At 48.8% G+C, this 16408-nt stretch overlaps 1 protein-coding gene across 1 annotated transcript in view; it reads right to left on the reverse strand.

Annotated features, from left to right (window-relative positions):
• GOSR1 (golgi SNAP receptor complex member 1) overlaps nucleotides 1-16408 on the reverse strand; it is a 60235-nt gene that overhangs the window by 10109 nt on the left and 33718 nt on the right. Inside the window, exon 7 of the mRNA XM_048519405.1 lies at nucleotides 7979-8008. Within this exon, the coding sequence (XP_048375362.1) occupies nucleotides 7979-8008 (30 nt within the window). The remainder of the gene's footprint in view (nucleotides 1-7978; nucleotides 8009-16408) is intronic.

A 16408-nucleotide genomic window follows, 5' to 3' on the forward strand; every position in this document is an offset into this window, starting at 1 on the left:
CCCCACAGCTCAGGCGGCAGAGCGGGAATCAAACCTGGCTCCCTTCCATATAAGAGTGCACCTGCTCTTAACTACTTCATGCTACTGTTGCCCGCCGCCTCCTAGAAGAAGAAGAAGAAGAGTTTGATTTTATATCCCCTTCTGTAAAGAGACTCAAGGCTTGTAATCTCCTTTGCCCCTTCCCCTACAACAAACACCCTGTGAGGTAGGTGGGCTGAGAGAGCTCCGAGAAGCTGTGGACTAGCCCAAGGCCACCCAGAAGCTATGTGGGAGTGCATTGGTGGCTAATCTGAATTCCCCAGATAAGCCTCCACAGCTCAGGCGGCAGAGCGGGGAATCAAACCCGGTTCCTCCATATAAGAGTGCACCTGCTCTTAACTACTACGCCACTGCTGCTCCTATTGCCTCCAGAAGAAGAAGAAGAAGAAGAAGAGTTTGGATTTATAATTTCCACCTTCTCTCCCAAAAGGAGACTCAAAGGGCTACAATCTCCTTTCCCTATTCCCACTCCCCCCCCCACCAAACACCCTGTGAGGTGGTGGGGCTGAGGAGAGAGTCCTCCAAAGAATAGGCACGGTCCAAGGTCACCTAGCCAGGTTTGCTGCACAGGCTAATCTGAATTCCCCAGATAAGCCTCCACAGCTCAGGCGGCAGAGCGGGGAATCAAACCCGGTTCCTCCATATAAGAGTGCACCTGCTCTTAACTACTATGCCACTGCTGCTCCTATTGCCTCCAGAAGAAGAAGAAGAAGAGTTTGGATTTATATCCCCCCTTTCTCTCCTGTAAAGAGACTCAAAGGGGCTTGCAATCTCCTTGCCCTTCCCCCCTCACAACAAACACCCTGTGAGGTAGGTGGGGCTGAGAGAGCTCCGAGAAGCTGTGACTAGCCCAAGGCCACCCAGCTGGCGTGTGTGGGAGTGCACAGGCTAATCTGAATTCCCCAGATAAGCCTCCACAGCTCAGGCGGCAGAGCGGGGAATCAAACCCGGTTCCCTCCATAAGAGTGCACCCCACTCTTAACTACCACGCCACCAAGCTGCCCGCTATTGCCTACAGAAGCAGAAGAAGAAGAAGAAGCGTTTGGATTTATATCCCCCCTTTCTCTCCTGTAAAGAGACTCAAAGGCTTACAATCTCCTTGCCCTTCCCCCCTCACAACAAACACCCTGTGAGGTAGGTGGGGCTGGAGAGAGTCCTCCCAAGAAGCTGTGATTCCAGCCCAAGCCACCCAGAAGCTGGCGCAGTGGGAGTGCACAGGCTAATCTGAATTCCCCAGATAAGCCTCCACAGCTCAGGCGGCAGAGCGGGGAATCAAACCCGGTTCCTCCATATAAGAGTGCACCTGCTCTTAACTACTACGCCACTGCTGCTCCTATTGCCTCCAGAAGAAGAAGAAGAAGAAGAAGAGTTTGGATTTATATCCCCCTTTCTCTCCTGTAAAGAGACTCAAAGGGGCTTACAATCTCCTTGCCCTTCCCCCCTCACAACAAACACCCTGTGAAGTAGGTGGGGCTGAGAGAGCTCCGAGAAGCTGTGACTAGCCCAAGGTCACCCAGCTGGCATATGTGGGAGCGTACAGGCTAATCTGAATTCCCCAGATAAACCTCCACAGCTCAAGCGGCAGAGCGGAGGATCAAACTCAGTTCCTCCAGATTAGATACACGAGCTCTTAACCTCCTACGCCACTGGTGCTCCAGTAGGAAGTTCTGAAAAGCAGCCCTTCTCTGGGTCCACCATAGGAGCCCATAGCAGCAGTCTGGTCTACGGTGCCAACTGTGACACCCTTTCCCAGTACGTTTGCCACGCCTACCCAGCCTACAGAGCTGAGCGCAGGGCCCTCGGCCAAGCAGGAGCATTAAATACATTTCAAACCTGCTCCCTGCAAAGGCCACAGATGCTGCTCTAAGCTGCAACGAACAAAACGCTGCCAGATGCTCTGGCTTGCATTTATTAAAGCAAACAAACAAACAAAACCCATTAAGGGGGGAAATAAAAGCTTGAACGCGAAGCCTCTCCCGAAAAGCCAATTAAAAATGCTTCCTCGAGTCACACCGGCCAGCAAAACCCTCTTTTGCAGAGCGAGGGCCTCAAGCTCCCGTTTGGAGCAGCGGGGGGAGGGAGCAGAAAAGGGTGGGCGTACCTTTTCAACGACCAGGTGCCAAAGTCACAACCTGCATCGTGTTTAGCGTGGCCCCCGTTTCCCAAATGGTACAACAGAGAAGACCAAGAACACCAGGATCCAAAGGGACAGGTGCTTTGGGGAGCTTTGTACTTACTGCATTGCTATGCTGTTATAGAACTCGTGCTTGATGAAGTTTATGGAAGCAGATGTTCAGCTGGATCACACATAATCCCATCAGCCCCTGCCAAAAGGTCATGCTGGTAGGGGCTGATGGGAATTGTAGTCCATGAACATCTGGAGTGCCATAGGTTCGCCACCACTGCCCTAGAATAAGCCAAAGGTATGTACCAAAGGATTGGAATGTTGTTCAGTTACAGACTATGTTAGCATAGTGGCGGTAGGAATCCTTTATAATTCCTTAGGATGTTAGTGGATCAGAATTCCCATCAGCTCCTGCCAAATGGCCATGCTGGCAGGGGCTGATGGGAATTGTAGTCCATGAACATCTGGAGTGCCATAGGTTCGCCACCATGGGACTAGAACCTGCAGTGGAATGTTGCTGTCTGTGTTATCTGTCTTGTTTTGGCGCATTTCTGGTCCGGCGTGTGAAGGTTTCGGTGGGGGCTGGGCCAGAGTTCTCTTGAACACTTTTCTGAAGTTTTCAACTCATTGCTTGGATGGAGTCTAAGCCTTTTAATAAAGATCCCATTCTTCTAAGGTGATACTGATTGGTCTCAGTTCATTACAGTCTATGGTGCACCTATGCAGGATCACACACTGGATCTCCATGGCAAGCAGCCTCTCTCACCTGGTGAATGTCCTTCCAAAGCCCATGTGAAGGCGGGAAAAGAAAGCTGCCGTAGCTGTTCCGGCCAAACTCACAGGGAGCAGTGCCAGGGGAAGGGATGAAAGCCTTCCTCCTGCATTGGGGGGAGGGTCATCCCAGACTTTACAGTGTGTTTCTTAGTGTGACACGACAAGCCACATTTTGCCCTCTCCTTGGGAAACAAATCACAAAATCACGCAGGCCAAAAGTTGGGGAGTTCTGAGTATGTGTCTGAGATTGAGGATGTTCTATTTAAGCAAAAAGATGAGTGCTTCACCCCCATACACACTCACAAAGTCTTCTTAGAGAGCCAGCGTGGCATAGTGGTTAAGAGAAGGTGCATTCTAATCTGGAGAACCAGGTTTGATTCCTGGCTCTGCCACTTGAGCTGTGGAGGCTTATCTGGTAAAGCAGATTAGCTTGTGCACTCCAGCACATGCCAGCTGGGTGACCTTGGGCTAGTCACAGTTCTTTGGAGCTCTCTCAGTCCCACCCACCTCACAGGGTATTTGTTGTAGGGGAGAAAGGAAAGGAGATTGTCAGCCCCTTTGAGTCTCCTTGCAGGAGAGAAAGGGAGGGGATATGAATCCAAACTACTACTACTACTACTACTACTACTTCTTCTTCTTCTTTTTCTTAAGTGCTTCAAAGCAGCTTGTTGGGCTCTGGAATTGTAAGCCACCTTCATTCTGTGGGTGACCCCCTCCCAAGAATCTCAACTCCTCAAGAGAAGCCAGACAGTTTACGATCTGACTGCTACTTCCTGCTCCAAAGAGCAACTGATTTTACCAAGTTGCTGGAAGCGGTCAACGGATCATGAATTTTCTAGGAAGCATGGAGGAGGAAATACAGATTCTGGGTGCTGTGGCGGCACCCCCTCACCGCACCCCCACCTCCCTGCAATCCCCACTGTCTGTCTTTTGCCCTGGTGTGTGTGCAGGCATTTGTGTTGGGCACAAGAGCTCCAGTTAGCCGCAGAAACAGTTTACCAGCTGACTCTTCTGAAAGAAGCCACGCACGCTCCATTTCCTTCCCTCCCTGTCGGGATTGTCTGGCTTAATGTAGCCTGACGGGCGAAGAAAACCCCCACTTTTTTTCCAGGACGCAAATAAAAACAAAACACAAGCAAATGCTTTATTGCTTTCCTGCACATTATCCCCATTTTCCCATCATAAAGCTCTGAAGGAGCCGGCGAGGAAGCAGAGAGACACTGGAAACGCTACTTCATTTAAGAAGGGCAAGAAGCGGAATCTGACATTTGTTTCTCTTCATTTCAAGGGAAGGTGACAGAGAGAAGGCAGGGGGGCAGACAAAGGAGGCTCTGTGCTTCCACAGGCAAGGAGTAACAACTCCCCCACTGAGAGATTTTTAAAAAAATAATCGGTTGTGTTGAGAGAAAGACAGAGGAGCTTTTTCCACCAAAGAGGAACTGTCTACCAAAGTTGAGAAACCAGAGGAATTATGAATGGGACAAAGGAGGTGGTGATGGCCACTCACCTGGATATCTTGAAAAGGGGCTTGGACAGATTTATGGAGGAGAAGTCGACCTATGGCTACCAGTCTTGATCCTCCTTGATCTGAGACTGCAAATGCCTTAGCAGACCAGGTGCTCAGGAGCAGCAGCAGCAAGGCCATTGCTTTCACATCCTGCATGTGAGCTCCTAAAGGCACCTGGTGGGCCACTGTGAGGAGCAGAGTGCTGGACTAGATGGACTCTGGTCTGATCCAGCTGGCTCTTCATGATGTTCTTAAGAAAGTGTTTCCCTCTTCCCTCACCATAACAAAAGGTATCACCTACTCCAGCAGTACTGGAAAGGGCCAACAAGTGGCAGCGAACTCATGGTGGTTTGCACAGTTTTCAAGGCAAGAGAGAACAGAGGTGGTTTGCCATTGCCTGCTTCTGTGTAGCAACCCTGAACTTTCTTGGCAGACTCCCATCCAAGTACTATACCCTTTTCAGGATAAAGATGACACCAGATTTGAGAATTTATCCTCCATTTCCTGGACTGTCTTTGTTCTAGAATGCTCCACTTGGGTTCTAATCCCTGCACAGGTGCGCCACGAACAGGTGGGCATCAGGACCCAAATGGAGCATTCTAGAACTAAGACAGTCGAGGAAACACACACCACTGGAACAGCGTTTTCTGTAGCTGTGAAACAGTGGTGGAAGAATTGCCACATTATGTTTTCGACTGTCCTCTGTATGTAGAACTGAGGACCAGATTTCTTTGCAGGGCTTTGACACAGTTTTATTCTGACGTAGATAAATTAAACTTTCTGCTTGTATCCTATAGGATGGTTGCGGTCACACTGGCAGCCAATAAGATCAGAGCCAAGGTGGTATCAAAGAAAGCAGTAAACCTGGAATAGCCTCCCATTTAGTATGATCTTGTACCCTTAATAGGGTTTCAATACTATCTATTTAACTATGGGGAAGAACTCTGGAGTGGGAACCTCACGATTGCTGGTTTTAGAGTTTGGGTTTACAGAGAAGAGTTTTGGATTTATACCCCACCTTTCTCTCCTGTAAGGAGACTTGAGGTGGCTTACAAGCTCCTTTCCCTTCCTCTCCCCACAACAGACACCTTGTGAGGTAGGTGGGGCTGAGAGAGTTCTGAAGAACAGTGACTCACCCAAGGTCACCCAGCAGGAATGTAGGAGTGCGGAAACACATCTGGTTTACCAGGTAAGCCTCTGCCACTCAGGTGGAGGAGTGGGGAATCCAACCCAGTTCTCCAGATTAGAATCCACCTGCCCCAGTGCTGTCCACCTGCCATCTCATGGTCACCTGGAGGCAATCACAGCTCCTTTGAAGCTTAGTGTCAGCCCAGACATGATCCTTCACCCCTTTCCTAATACGGGAGGAGGGCTGCTCTGGTCTTCGTGAGCAGAATGATACGGAAAAACCCCATTCCTTCTGAGCCGGGGGCTCATTGTGCGGAACTGTCCCACCCTGGCCCTTTATTTCAAAGATGCCCAGAACATCTCCAAAGGAGATCTCTTTGATGCCCAGCATTTAGTGCTGGGCATCAAAGAGATCTCCTTTGGAGATGCTCTGGGCATCTTTGAAATAAAGGGCCAGGGTGGGACAGTTCCGCACAATGAGCCCCAGTTCCTCACAATGAGCCCCAGGAGGCGAGCTGGGGGCCAAGACACCCACCAGAGACAAAAGGCATGTGCTGCCTTGAGGCAGGTTCAGTGGAGCAATACCAGCTGGCACTAGACAGTTCTGGGTGCTATCCTGAACGGGAATCCCAATTCAGGTCTTCATGGCCCAAGGCTGGCTAGCTTCCCACCCAGGCACTTGGAGAAAACCTCGTGCCATCAAGGAGCTCATGAAAAGCCCTCAATCAGGACAGCAGCTGAGCTGCTGCATTTCCCTGTGACTCAGCAAAGCTCATGCAAAATCCCCCTGCGCCCCTAACTGGGCGACAAGGGGCACGCAGGCTCATTAGGAGGCGAGTAATTTTCTTGGAAGTAAATTCCCCAGAGCTGCAGTAGCAGGCAGCTCGAGCCCCAATTAATCACATATACAAATGTTTGCAATTGCAATGAGGGAAAGAGAATTGGAGGGGGGGATGAAGGAGAGAGAGAGCGCACACGAAAACTGGCATCTCTTTCTCGAGGGTGTTTTGTTTAAACAACACTGGAAACCAGGTAATATAAATTCACCTGGCTGCCTTGCTGCCGCCTGGAGTCTCTTACATCAGGAAATAAAAGCAGAGGAAACAGGCGTGACAAGATGAATACCTCTCCCCAGCTCTAATCCCACCCCCTCCCACTAGGATACTAAAGGTGTTCAGGCAGGGTTCCACAGTGTGGTGATCATGGGTACCTACCAACATTTCCCCAGGCACCTGTCGCGTGCTTTTGGAAAGCAGGTGCGGCTATTACGAAGGCAGAACCAACAATGGGCTGCCTTCATACAAAGGGCTTTTCACTAGGATCTGCTCACTGAAGAAAGACCCAGGAACCTGTAAACAGGATCACCCTGTAACAAAAGGGGCTTTGGAGCACCAAAACACCTCTTTCCCCCCGTTGGTTGTCTTCTATGTTTGTGCTTTATCTGCCCTGAGGATTGTTATCTTCTGTGTGGATGTTATCCCCTTCTCTCTCTGTATTTATATTTCCCACTTCGCATATATGATGATGTTTTGATTCATGATTTTTTTCCTCCTATCTGGAGAGCCCCGCCCCAAACATGCCAAAACCTCAGTGTTGTTTGGGCTGGCCCCCTTCTCCCGTTCTATGGACAGGCATGGAACCATCATACATGCTGGCAGGTGTGGAGAGCAGATGGCGGTCCTGAAGCAAAAGATTGGAGATCGTGTCTTTAAATCTTGAGTCCCACTTGATGCTGCCCACCAAGATAGGACATGACAGGGATACCTCCACCCAGGCTAACTTCTCGTTCGCTATCTGCTTCTGCCAGGATAAACTCTGCCCAAGGGTTATCGGGATCTCACTCCCACTTCTTAAGAAAATGCCTACTGAGACATGTAGAAAAAAAGGCCAGCTTTTAGAAGAGGAAGAAGTTTGGATTTATATCCCCCCTTTCTCTCCTGCAAGGGAACTCAAAGGGGCTTACAATCTTCTTCCCCCACCCCCACAACAAACACCCTGTGAGGTGGGTGGGGCTGAAAGAGTTCCGAAGAACTGTGACTAGCCCAAGATCACCCAGCTGGTATGTGTTGGAGTGCACAAGCTAATCTGAATTCCCCAGATAAGCCTCCACAGCTCAAGTGGCAGAGCGGGGAATCAAACCTGGTTCTCTAGATTAGAGTGCACCTGCTCTTAACCCCTACACCATGCTGGTAGGATACTGTCCTCAGGACCGCTTTTACCCCTCTGCCATTAAACAACTCTTCATCACAGCCTACATTGCTAAATGGACTGGTCCCTCACTTCTGCGCAAATGCACTCTCAGGAGATTTTCCCACAGCCCAGCGCAGGTAGGGAAAGCCTTGATTCCACGTGAGTAGCTGTAAAACAAAGGAGGTTCACAACACACTGGGAATGATGGTTCCTACCTTATTGTCTCTTCTATCAGTCGGTCAGAGCTGAAAGCAAGAAAAAAGAAACACGTGAGTGAGAAACAGGCTCTTCAGAGCAGGGCTGGGAACTGCTCTCGGCTCCCCAACTTTCTTTTATTTATTGTTTCAATTTAATATACCGCCCCATCCCCTGAGCACTCTGGGCGGTGTACAGTTTTCAGAATATTCAGAACCTATAGAACAGTGATAGCGAACCTTTTCGAGGCCGAGTGCCCCAATTGCAACCCCAAAACCACTTATTTATCGCAAAGTGCCAACACGGCAATTTAACCTGAATACTGAGGTTTTCGTTTAGAAAAAAGCGGTTGGCTCCGAGGCGCTTTGAATGGGTGAATCACGACCCTAGGAGGGTTTACTCAGAAGCTAGCCCCATTGCCAGTCGGGGTTATAAATCCAAACTCTTCTTCTTCACCACTATTCCACGCTGCCTCTCTTTTATGTTCAAAGATTGAGTTATTTTAACATGCTTTGTTGGAATTTGCAGAAACTGTTCCACTGCTCTAAAGTTAATCCTAAGCACCCTGCCCTCACAAGAATTTTCTGTGCACCCAGCAGAATCTCACTGGGTTGCTTAGTGAGCTTCCCAGACTATTTGCCACAACATGCAGAACAAGAGAAATACACTTGTGTGCAATGAGAAATATGGTCATCCAGTAATCAATCGCAGCAGAGGCGAACACTTGCACCCCAGAGCGAATCGCTGCGCTGAGCTTGCTTCTTCCAGTGGAAAAGTGATCGTGGCTGGATTTCTCTGAAAGTGGACAATTAGGACGAGAGGGCACGACCTTTTGAGGGTAAAGTAGGGATAATGAACACCTTGGCAACCCGAACTGGGGAAATGCTGCCCTGGAGACACACCAAGAGATCTTCTTTTGGCACAGAAAGCCAAAGCTGCCTGTTTATGGCAATGGTTTGCCTGGGAAGAAATAGAGAGATGCTAGCTGCATTTTTAAAAACTGTATTCAATTCCTTCCTTATGCTGAGAGAGAGGAAGAAAACGGCAAATGCGTGCACTTAAAACTGAGAGAACGAGATGGTTTTTCTTTCTTGCCAGCCTGCGGACTTTTAAGCAGAGAAAAAAAAGGTAACTTGAGTCAGGGAAAAAAACCCAAAGCAGACTTTTGAAAATAGCGACCTGCCTGCAGCAGGACCGCTTCCAGGTTGAGAGGCGGGTGGAAACTGGAAAGGGGCAGGTCTTTCTCATTTCATGCTGTCGAAGTGCCAGAACCGAAGAGCACACCCAGTAGACTAATGGCTGGTAACATCTGCGGATCCACCTCCAAGCAGCCTCGAGGACATCTAGCACTGCGGAACCTGTCTTTTTTATTAAACTTGAATGATGATGATGATGATGAAGAAGGAGGAGGAGGAGGAGTTTGGATTTATACCCCCCCTTTCTCTTCTGTAAGGAGACTCAAAGGGGCTTACAATCTCCTTTCCCTTCCCCCCCCCACAACAAACACCCTGTGAGGTGGGTGGGGCTGAGAGAGCTCCGAAGCACTGTGACTAGCCCAAGGTCACCCAGCGGGCGTGTGTGTTGGAGTGCACAGGCTAATCTGAATTCCCCAGATAAGCCTCCACAGCTCAAGTGGCAGAGCGGGGAATCAAACCCAGTTCCTCCAGATTAGAATGCACCTGCTCTTAACCACTACGCCACTGCCGCTCCTGAAAAGGCTGGGGCTGGCCTAAAGTATTTTGAAGTACCCCTCATAGTGCAAGTTTGAGGGGGGGGGGAGATTGTGGGCATAAGCCCACCTCCACCCACTCTGCCCCTTGATGGGGGCCAGGCATGTCCCAAGGGGTGCCTCAGAGACCTTGGCGGGGGGAGGGGGGGAGGCTGCATTGCCCCAAAGCAGGCACGGGGCAGTTAAGCAGTTTTGGACTGGGCAAAAGAAACTGCAACTACTGAATGGAAGCAGGCTTTGATTGGCGGCACCAAGAATGTTCCTGGGGCTCTCTGCAGTTTTCTAATTATGAAGGCTTTCCGGCAGAGATGGAGAGCTCTCTTGTCCTCTTTTGGCAAAAGGGAGAGTGAGCGGCTGCTCTCTGCGGATGCTTTTTAGTCAGCTTTCATTATTTAATCAAGAGATGAGATCGCAGAAACTGTCCAGTGGAAGAGGCTCGATATTACAGCCTGGGTGAAAGATTTCAACATCCAAGTTGCAACGGAGAGGGGGGCAGGGGAAGGAGAAACATGAATGGAGCCGCAGCCACATTTTTAAATGCTAACGAATCAAGACTTGCCCCCATGTTAAGTTCAACAATCAGGCACTGACGTACCCAAACTGAAGGTCCAACGAGCCCTGCATCTTGTCTCCAGCGGTGGCCAACTTGACACCTCTGCAAGCTTAGAAGCAGGGCATCAAGGCGCCTGCTTTTCAGAGGCACACTGCATCTCAACATGGAGGCTTTGTTTATTTAAGAGAGCCAGCACAGTGGTTAAGAGCAGGTGGATTCTAATCTGGAAAACTGGGTTTGACTCCCCACTCCTCCACCTGAATGGCAGAGGCTTATCTGGTGAACCAGATGTGTTTCCACACTCCTGCATTCCTGCTGGGTGACCTTGGGCTAGTCGCAGTCCTCTCTGAACTCTCTCAGCCCGACCTACCTCATAAGGTATCTGTTGTAGGGAGAAGAAGGGAAAGGAGCTTGTAGGCCAGTGATGGCGAACCTATGGCACGGGTGCCAGAGGTGGCACTCGGAGCCCTCTCTGTGGGCACGTGAACACAGAGTTCGTCATGTAGGGGACGGAAAATCACACCCACACACACATGTAGGCTGGCCTGGGCCACTGAGCACAACGCGTGCTTGCTCTCCGGGTGGCTGCTGCCTGGGGGGGGGGGTGTGCAGAGGAGGCAGAGATGCTAGAGAGGCACAGAGCGGTGCACGTGGGACTTGCTGGAGGCTGGAGCAGGCTGGCCCCTGCTCAAGCGGGTGGGACGGAGGAAGAGGGAGCCAACCGGTTTTTCTAAACTAAAACTTCAGCATTCAGGTTAAATTGCCGGGTTGGCACTTTGAGATAAATAAGTGGGGTTTGGGTTGCAATTGGGGCACTTGGTCTCAAAAAGGTTCGCCATCACTGTTGTAGGCCAACTTGAGAGAAGGGTGGGGCATAAATCCAAACTCTTCTTCTTCTAATGGCTGTTGATGAATTTACCCTATTGCGTCTTATGATAGCCCTGATATGAATAGCCCCGGTTGCCTGATCTCATCAGACCTTGACAATGAAGAAGGGTCAACCCAGTCACTATTTGGATAGGAGTCCAGGGTCATGACACCGTAATTCCAGGGTCATGACACAGAGGCAGGCAAGAGCAAACCCATTTCCAAATGTCTCTTGCCTTGAAAACCCTGCGGGGTCACCATAAATGGGGTGCAATTGGTTGGCACAAAAAAAAAAATAACATCTTATGATTATCCTCTGTGGTTGCAGACATCCACATATCTTGCAGCTGTGAATTTTATCAGCCAATTATGAGCTATGTATATAATTTACTTCTGCCTCGGTCCATCATGAACCTACTGTCAACTGACTGCATACTGTCAATTGACATCAAGTTGTAAGAATAGGAAACAATCTTTATTAGCTTTCTCCAGGCACAGTTCTATACACTGCTGTCGTATTTCCCCTGCCTTTCAATCTTACATTTTTCTCATTAGCCTTTCCTGGTAGAAAAAGATGCTCTGATCCTTTGGTCATTAAGGACCGGCTTTTCCTTCACCCTTCCTAGGTCAGTGGTACTTTTTTGAGATGGGGTGACCCAGGACTAGACTGAGTCACTCCCTCTGTGTGTGTGAGCGCATGCAGACTAACAGGAATCACAAATACTAGTCAGGCAGAAAACCCAGTCACAATTGGTAGATCACTGGCCACTGAATAATTAGACTAAAATTACAAATGAGTTTGGGTTTAGAAAGTCCCACCCATTTTTCCACAGCACAACACAATGCTTAAAACTTCTGTTAGCAAACCACTTATCCAGATTTTAAGAACAAAGTAGGTGCAACGTGCCTTAAAATTTAAGACAGCCCTACATTTCCAAACACCACTGAGACCCAAATATGGGTTCATGGGATTTAGATCTGAGGGCTTCATATAATTTTTGATAGAAGAAAGCAGCTCCAGAGAGACCACAATGCCTTCATTAGTAGGTAGCAATGTTGTTTTTTGATGAGAAGAAATAAATTACCTCCATCTGCTCTGAAGGAGTAATTAACAGCAGAGCCAAGAAAGTTGCATTTAAATTTTAAGTCACCGTAGGGGGAGGAGAAATCCAGGTCACTGTCCAAAACCTCTGTGAGACTGCCGTGCACCGTTCTGCAGAGAAAAACTGCACGCTGATGGCGGGATCAGACGTTAAGTTCAAGGATTTAAAAATAAGCAGCAACTTTTCTCCACAGACTGCTGAGATACAGGATCTGCCATCTGACTCACATGCCAGGGAGGGTGGTTTTCTCACCTGGCAAGGCGGAAGGAAAGCTGACAGAACAGGCTTTTTAAAAACCCAGCCTCCAAAAGGGATGGCAAGAGGCGGAACCAAAAATAACAGTTCAGAGGCAAACTAACCAGGGTTTCCAACCAAAGGGGAGGCTTTTGATGGCTCTCTGAAGTCCGCCTCACTCGGGCAGTGGAAACTAAAATACTTTCCCTGGGATTTTCCTGGGAAGCCTTGCAAATGCTGCCTGCTTCTGAAATCTTCTCTCAATTAAAAAGGCGACTGCTAGATCAAGAGTTTCAGGTTCTGCAGGACAAGGCGAGAAGCAATTGCTCCCCCCTCTTTTTTAATATCAAATTTAAAATCAATCACATGGCAGATTATTTGAGTTTACTTCAGGAGCCCAAGCATAGATGGATAATCACTAGGGCTCGATGTAACTCCTTCCCTTGCTCTATGCTACAAGGAAGGTTCCGAAAAATCGACCTGCAAGAGCGGAAATGTCCTCAATGTATCACAGTGATTCAAACCATGGAACATATATTGCTCGACTGCCCCGAATACGAGGGATCTAGGACCAGAATTTTTGCTCTTTGTCCTGTAATCTTTAATGAATACTCTGCTGTGGGGAAGATTACGTTTCTACTAAACAATTCCGCCTCCGAGATTTTAACTTTTGTAGCTAGGTTCCTTATAGAAACTTTGAAATGATTATCTGCGATGGTTCTCATGTATGGGATACTTGTTTGGACAATGTTGGCTGTTATATGGATTCTATGCCTAATAAAGGTTTATATAAAATTTAAAAAAAATTTAAGTCCACCTCACCAACCTTTTGTAGTTCTTTGCGCTGATTAACAAGTATGCAGATAATAGAAATCTAGTAGACATTACGTACTTGAACTTCCAAGGGGCTTTGGACAAGGTACCTCAGCAAAGACTCCTGAGTACACTTAGTAGTCATGTGATCACAGAACAGGTTGTTTTATGGATTAACAATCAATTAAACAGGAAGAAGAACAGGAATAAATGTACGGTTCTCGCAATGGAGGAAAATGAGAAGTGGGGTCCCACAAGGGACCAGTGTTATTTATGTGTTGTCGAAGGCTTTCATGGCTGGAATCACTAGGGTGTTGTGGATTTTCTGGGTTGTATGGCTGTGTTCCAGTAGCATTTTTGCATTGGTTAAAAGTGGTAAGGGTTCGATTTGCAAATTACGCTTGCAAATAGAACCCTTAATACTTTTAACCAATGCAAACAGTTCTTTCTCCCACCCTGGACATTCCACAGGTATATACACGCCACTTGCTTTACTACCATCAGATCCTCTGAAGATGCCAGGCGAAACGTCAGGAGAAAATGCTACTGGAACACGGCCATACAACCCGGAAAACCCACAACACACCAGCGGCATTTAATTTATTCATCAGTTATTTTGAAATGGACCTGAGCAACATCAGGGAAGGCCTCAACTTCTATGCCCTGTTTGGTCCTCCAGGACAACTGGTTAGCTGCTGTGTGAAATAGTATGTTGGACTGGATAGATCACTGGTTTGACCCAACGGGGCATTTTTTGTTTTAATCAAAAGGAAAACAAACAAAAAAGGCCACATTTGTACATCCTGTGTTGGACAGATACTTTAAGTACAAAATATGAGCCCTTCTGAATCAGTCTCAGTGGTTAACAGCAGGTGTACGCTAATCTGGGGGAACCGGGTTTGATTCCCCGCTCTGCCGCCTGAGCTGCGGAGGCTTATCTGGGGAATTCAGATTAGCCTGTGCACTCCCACACACGCCAGCTGGGTGACCTTGGGCTAGTCACAGTTCTTCCGAGCTCTCTCAGCCCCACCTACCTCACAGGGAGTTTTTTGGGAGGGGGAAGGGAAAGGAGTTTGTAAGCCCCTCTGAGTCTCCTTGCAGGAGAGAAAGAGGAATATAAATCCAACTCGTCTTCTTCATATCCTCCCACACCTCGTTTCTCCCAGTGACCAAGCCCCAAGCAAGGCAAGAGCCAATCTGCTCCTCCCCAGCCAGCGGGTTCCTGTTTTGAATTTGCCCACTGCTAATTTCCTCAAGGATGTAAGGAGAGTCCTGCTGAATCGGGCCAGAGGTCCAACTAGCACAACACCCAGCATCTTCCTTCTTCCCCCAGCAATGTTACTTTAAAAAGAGGAAACTTAAAAATGAAAACCGAGGGGAACAAACACACACCCAAAGCGAAATGACCAGCGCAGCACTTCCTTCTTTCACTCCTTTGAAGCCAAAGCTCATTTATTAAGCTTGCAATTTTATCCTGTCATTCCTCCAGCGGAAAGATTGATTGCCAACTTAGATTCGGCCAAGCAGCCTGCATTAGGCAATTCCTGTACGGACGAGCCCTGGGCCACTGTGCCAGCGGAAAAGGAGCTTGAAGAAAAGCAAGCCCATTAGGAACGGTAGCCAAACCGAGGCGCCCACTCATTCTACTCTCCATAAATTTGCCAATTCCTTTTCCTCGCCTGCTCCTTCCTCCAGTGCCTGCAATGGCTTCTCCATGCTTCGCACTCTCTCATCTTGTGAATTTTCATTTATTAAATTTACATCCCGTCCTATGGCCAAACAGTGCTCTCGGAACTGCTTACCGCCACTTAAATAAGCCAATAAAAGGCAATTAAACTGATAAAAAAGGAGAAGGGGATAGACATACACGAACACCCTGAGCTGCATGGAGGACGGATAGAATAAAGGAGGAGAATTGGATTTAAACCCTGCTTTTCTCCTTCACAAGGAGTCTCAAAGCAGCTTACAACTATGCCCTATGCCTTCCCACAATAGAAACCTGGAGAGGTCAATAGCGTAACCATGGGGTGTTGGGGGGGGGGGGGAGCCAGAGGCATAGCAAGGGGGGAAGCACCTGGTGCACCGATGCATCCTTCACACGCCCCCCGCCCCCCATAGGGGTGCGCACCAGGTGTGTCACCCCCCACCCCCTTGGAGCTACGCCTCTGGGTGGAGCCCTGGGTGCTGCTTATCCAGGTCACATGGGGGCACATTGCTGAGCCAGCCCCCCCCCCCCCAACTGTGCCCTGTACCAAACTCCACGTAGAGTTCAGGAGAAGGGATGCAGTTGAACGCTGAGCCAGTCAGTGTGAGCTCGTCCCACCCTGAACTCCACGTAGAGTTCGGAGCGGGGCAGGCACATTCGATACTGGGCACAGCTTGTCCGGGTCCAGCTTTAAACTGCAGGCTTTAAGCAAAACCTCGCAGAGTTCAGGATCGAACTGAGAAGCTAGAATGACTGGCTCCAGCTTTATACTGTTAGCCACGCAAGAATGAAAAACATAACCCATGCAATGCTTTTTATTAGGATCCAGCCAATGCCACATAGCTGCATGCAAGCTTTTGGGTTCGCCAGAACTTTTCTTCAGGCTGGATGCTCTTGCTCCTCCCCCACAAAAGCTTGCCCACTCTTGTGCATCCCCGGGTTGGCCCTGTCTCGGCCTGTGTTCTAGAAGCGGGCAGGGGCGCTTGCCATCAAGTCACAGCTAAGTTAGGAAGACCCAGCAAGGTTTTCAAGGCAAGAGAGGTTGAGAGTTGGGTTGCCGCTACCAGCCTCTGCATCATGCCCCTGGTCTCCCTCGGAGGTCTCCCATCCAAATGCTTGCCAGGGTGGAAGGCTGAGAGTGCGTGACTGGCTCAGGGTCACCCAGCAAGCTTCCTTAGAGGAAGTGGGGGTTCGAACCTGGGTTTCCAAAGTCCTAGTCCGACACCTTAACCACTACACCACGCTGGCTGCCTGTTCTTGGTTCTAGGGTCTTTCATTTGGACGCAGGGCTGTAAACAACTTTCTTGTCCTCTTATGATACCTGACATTTTTGTAATTAGAACGCTGTGTTTTAATGGGGTTTAGTTTTAAAATGTACAGAGCCACAATTTAATTATTCCTTGTTGTTGCTGATTTTACCTTGTGCTCTGACTGTATATTCTGTGT

Source organism: Sphaerodactylus townsendi, linkage group LG16 (assembly GCF_021028975.2).
Source record: "Sphaerodactylus townsendi isolate TG3544 linkage group LG16, MPM_Stown_v2.3, whole genome shotgun sequence".
Classification (NCBI taxonomy): Eukaryota; Metazoa; Chordata; class Lepidosauria; order Squamata; family Sphaerodactylidae; genus Sphaerodactylus; species Sphaerodactylus townsendi.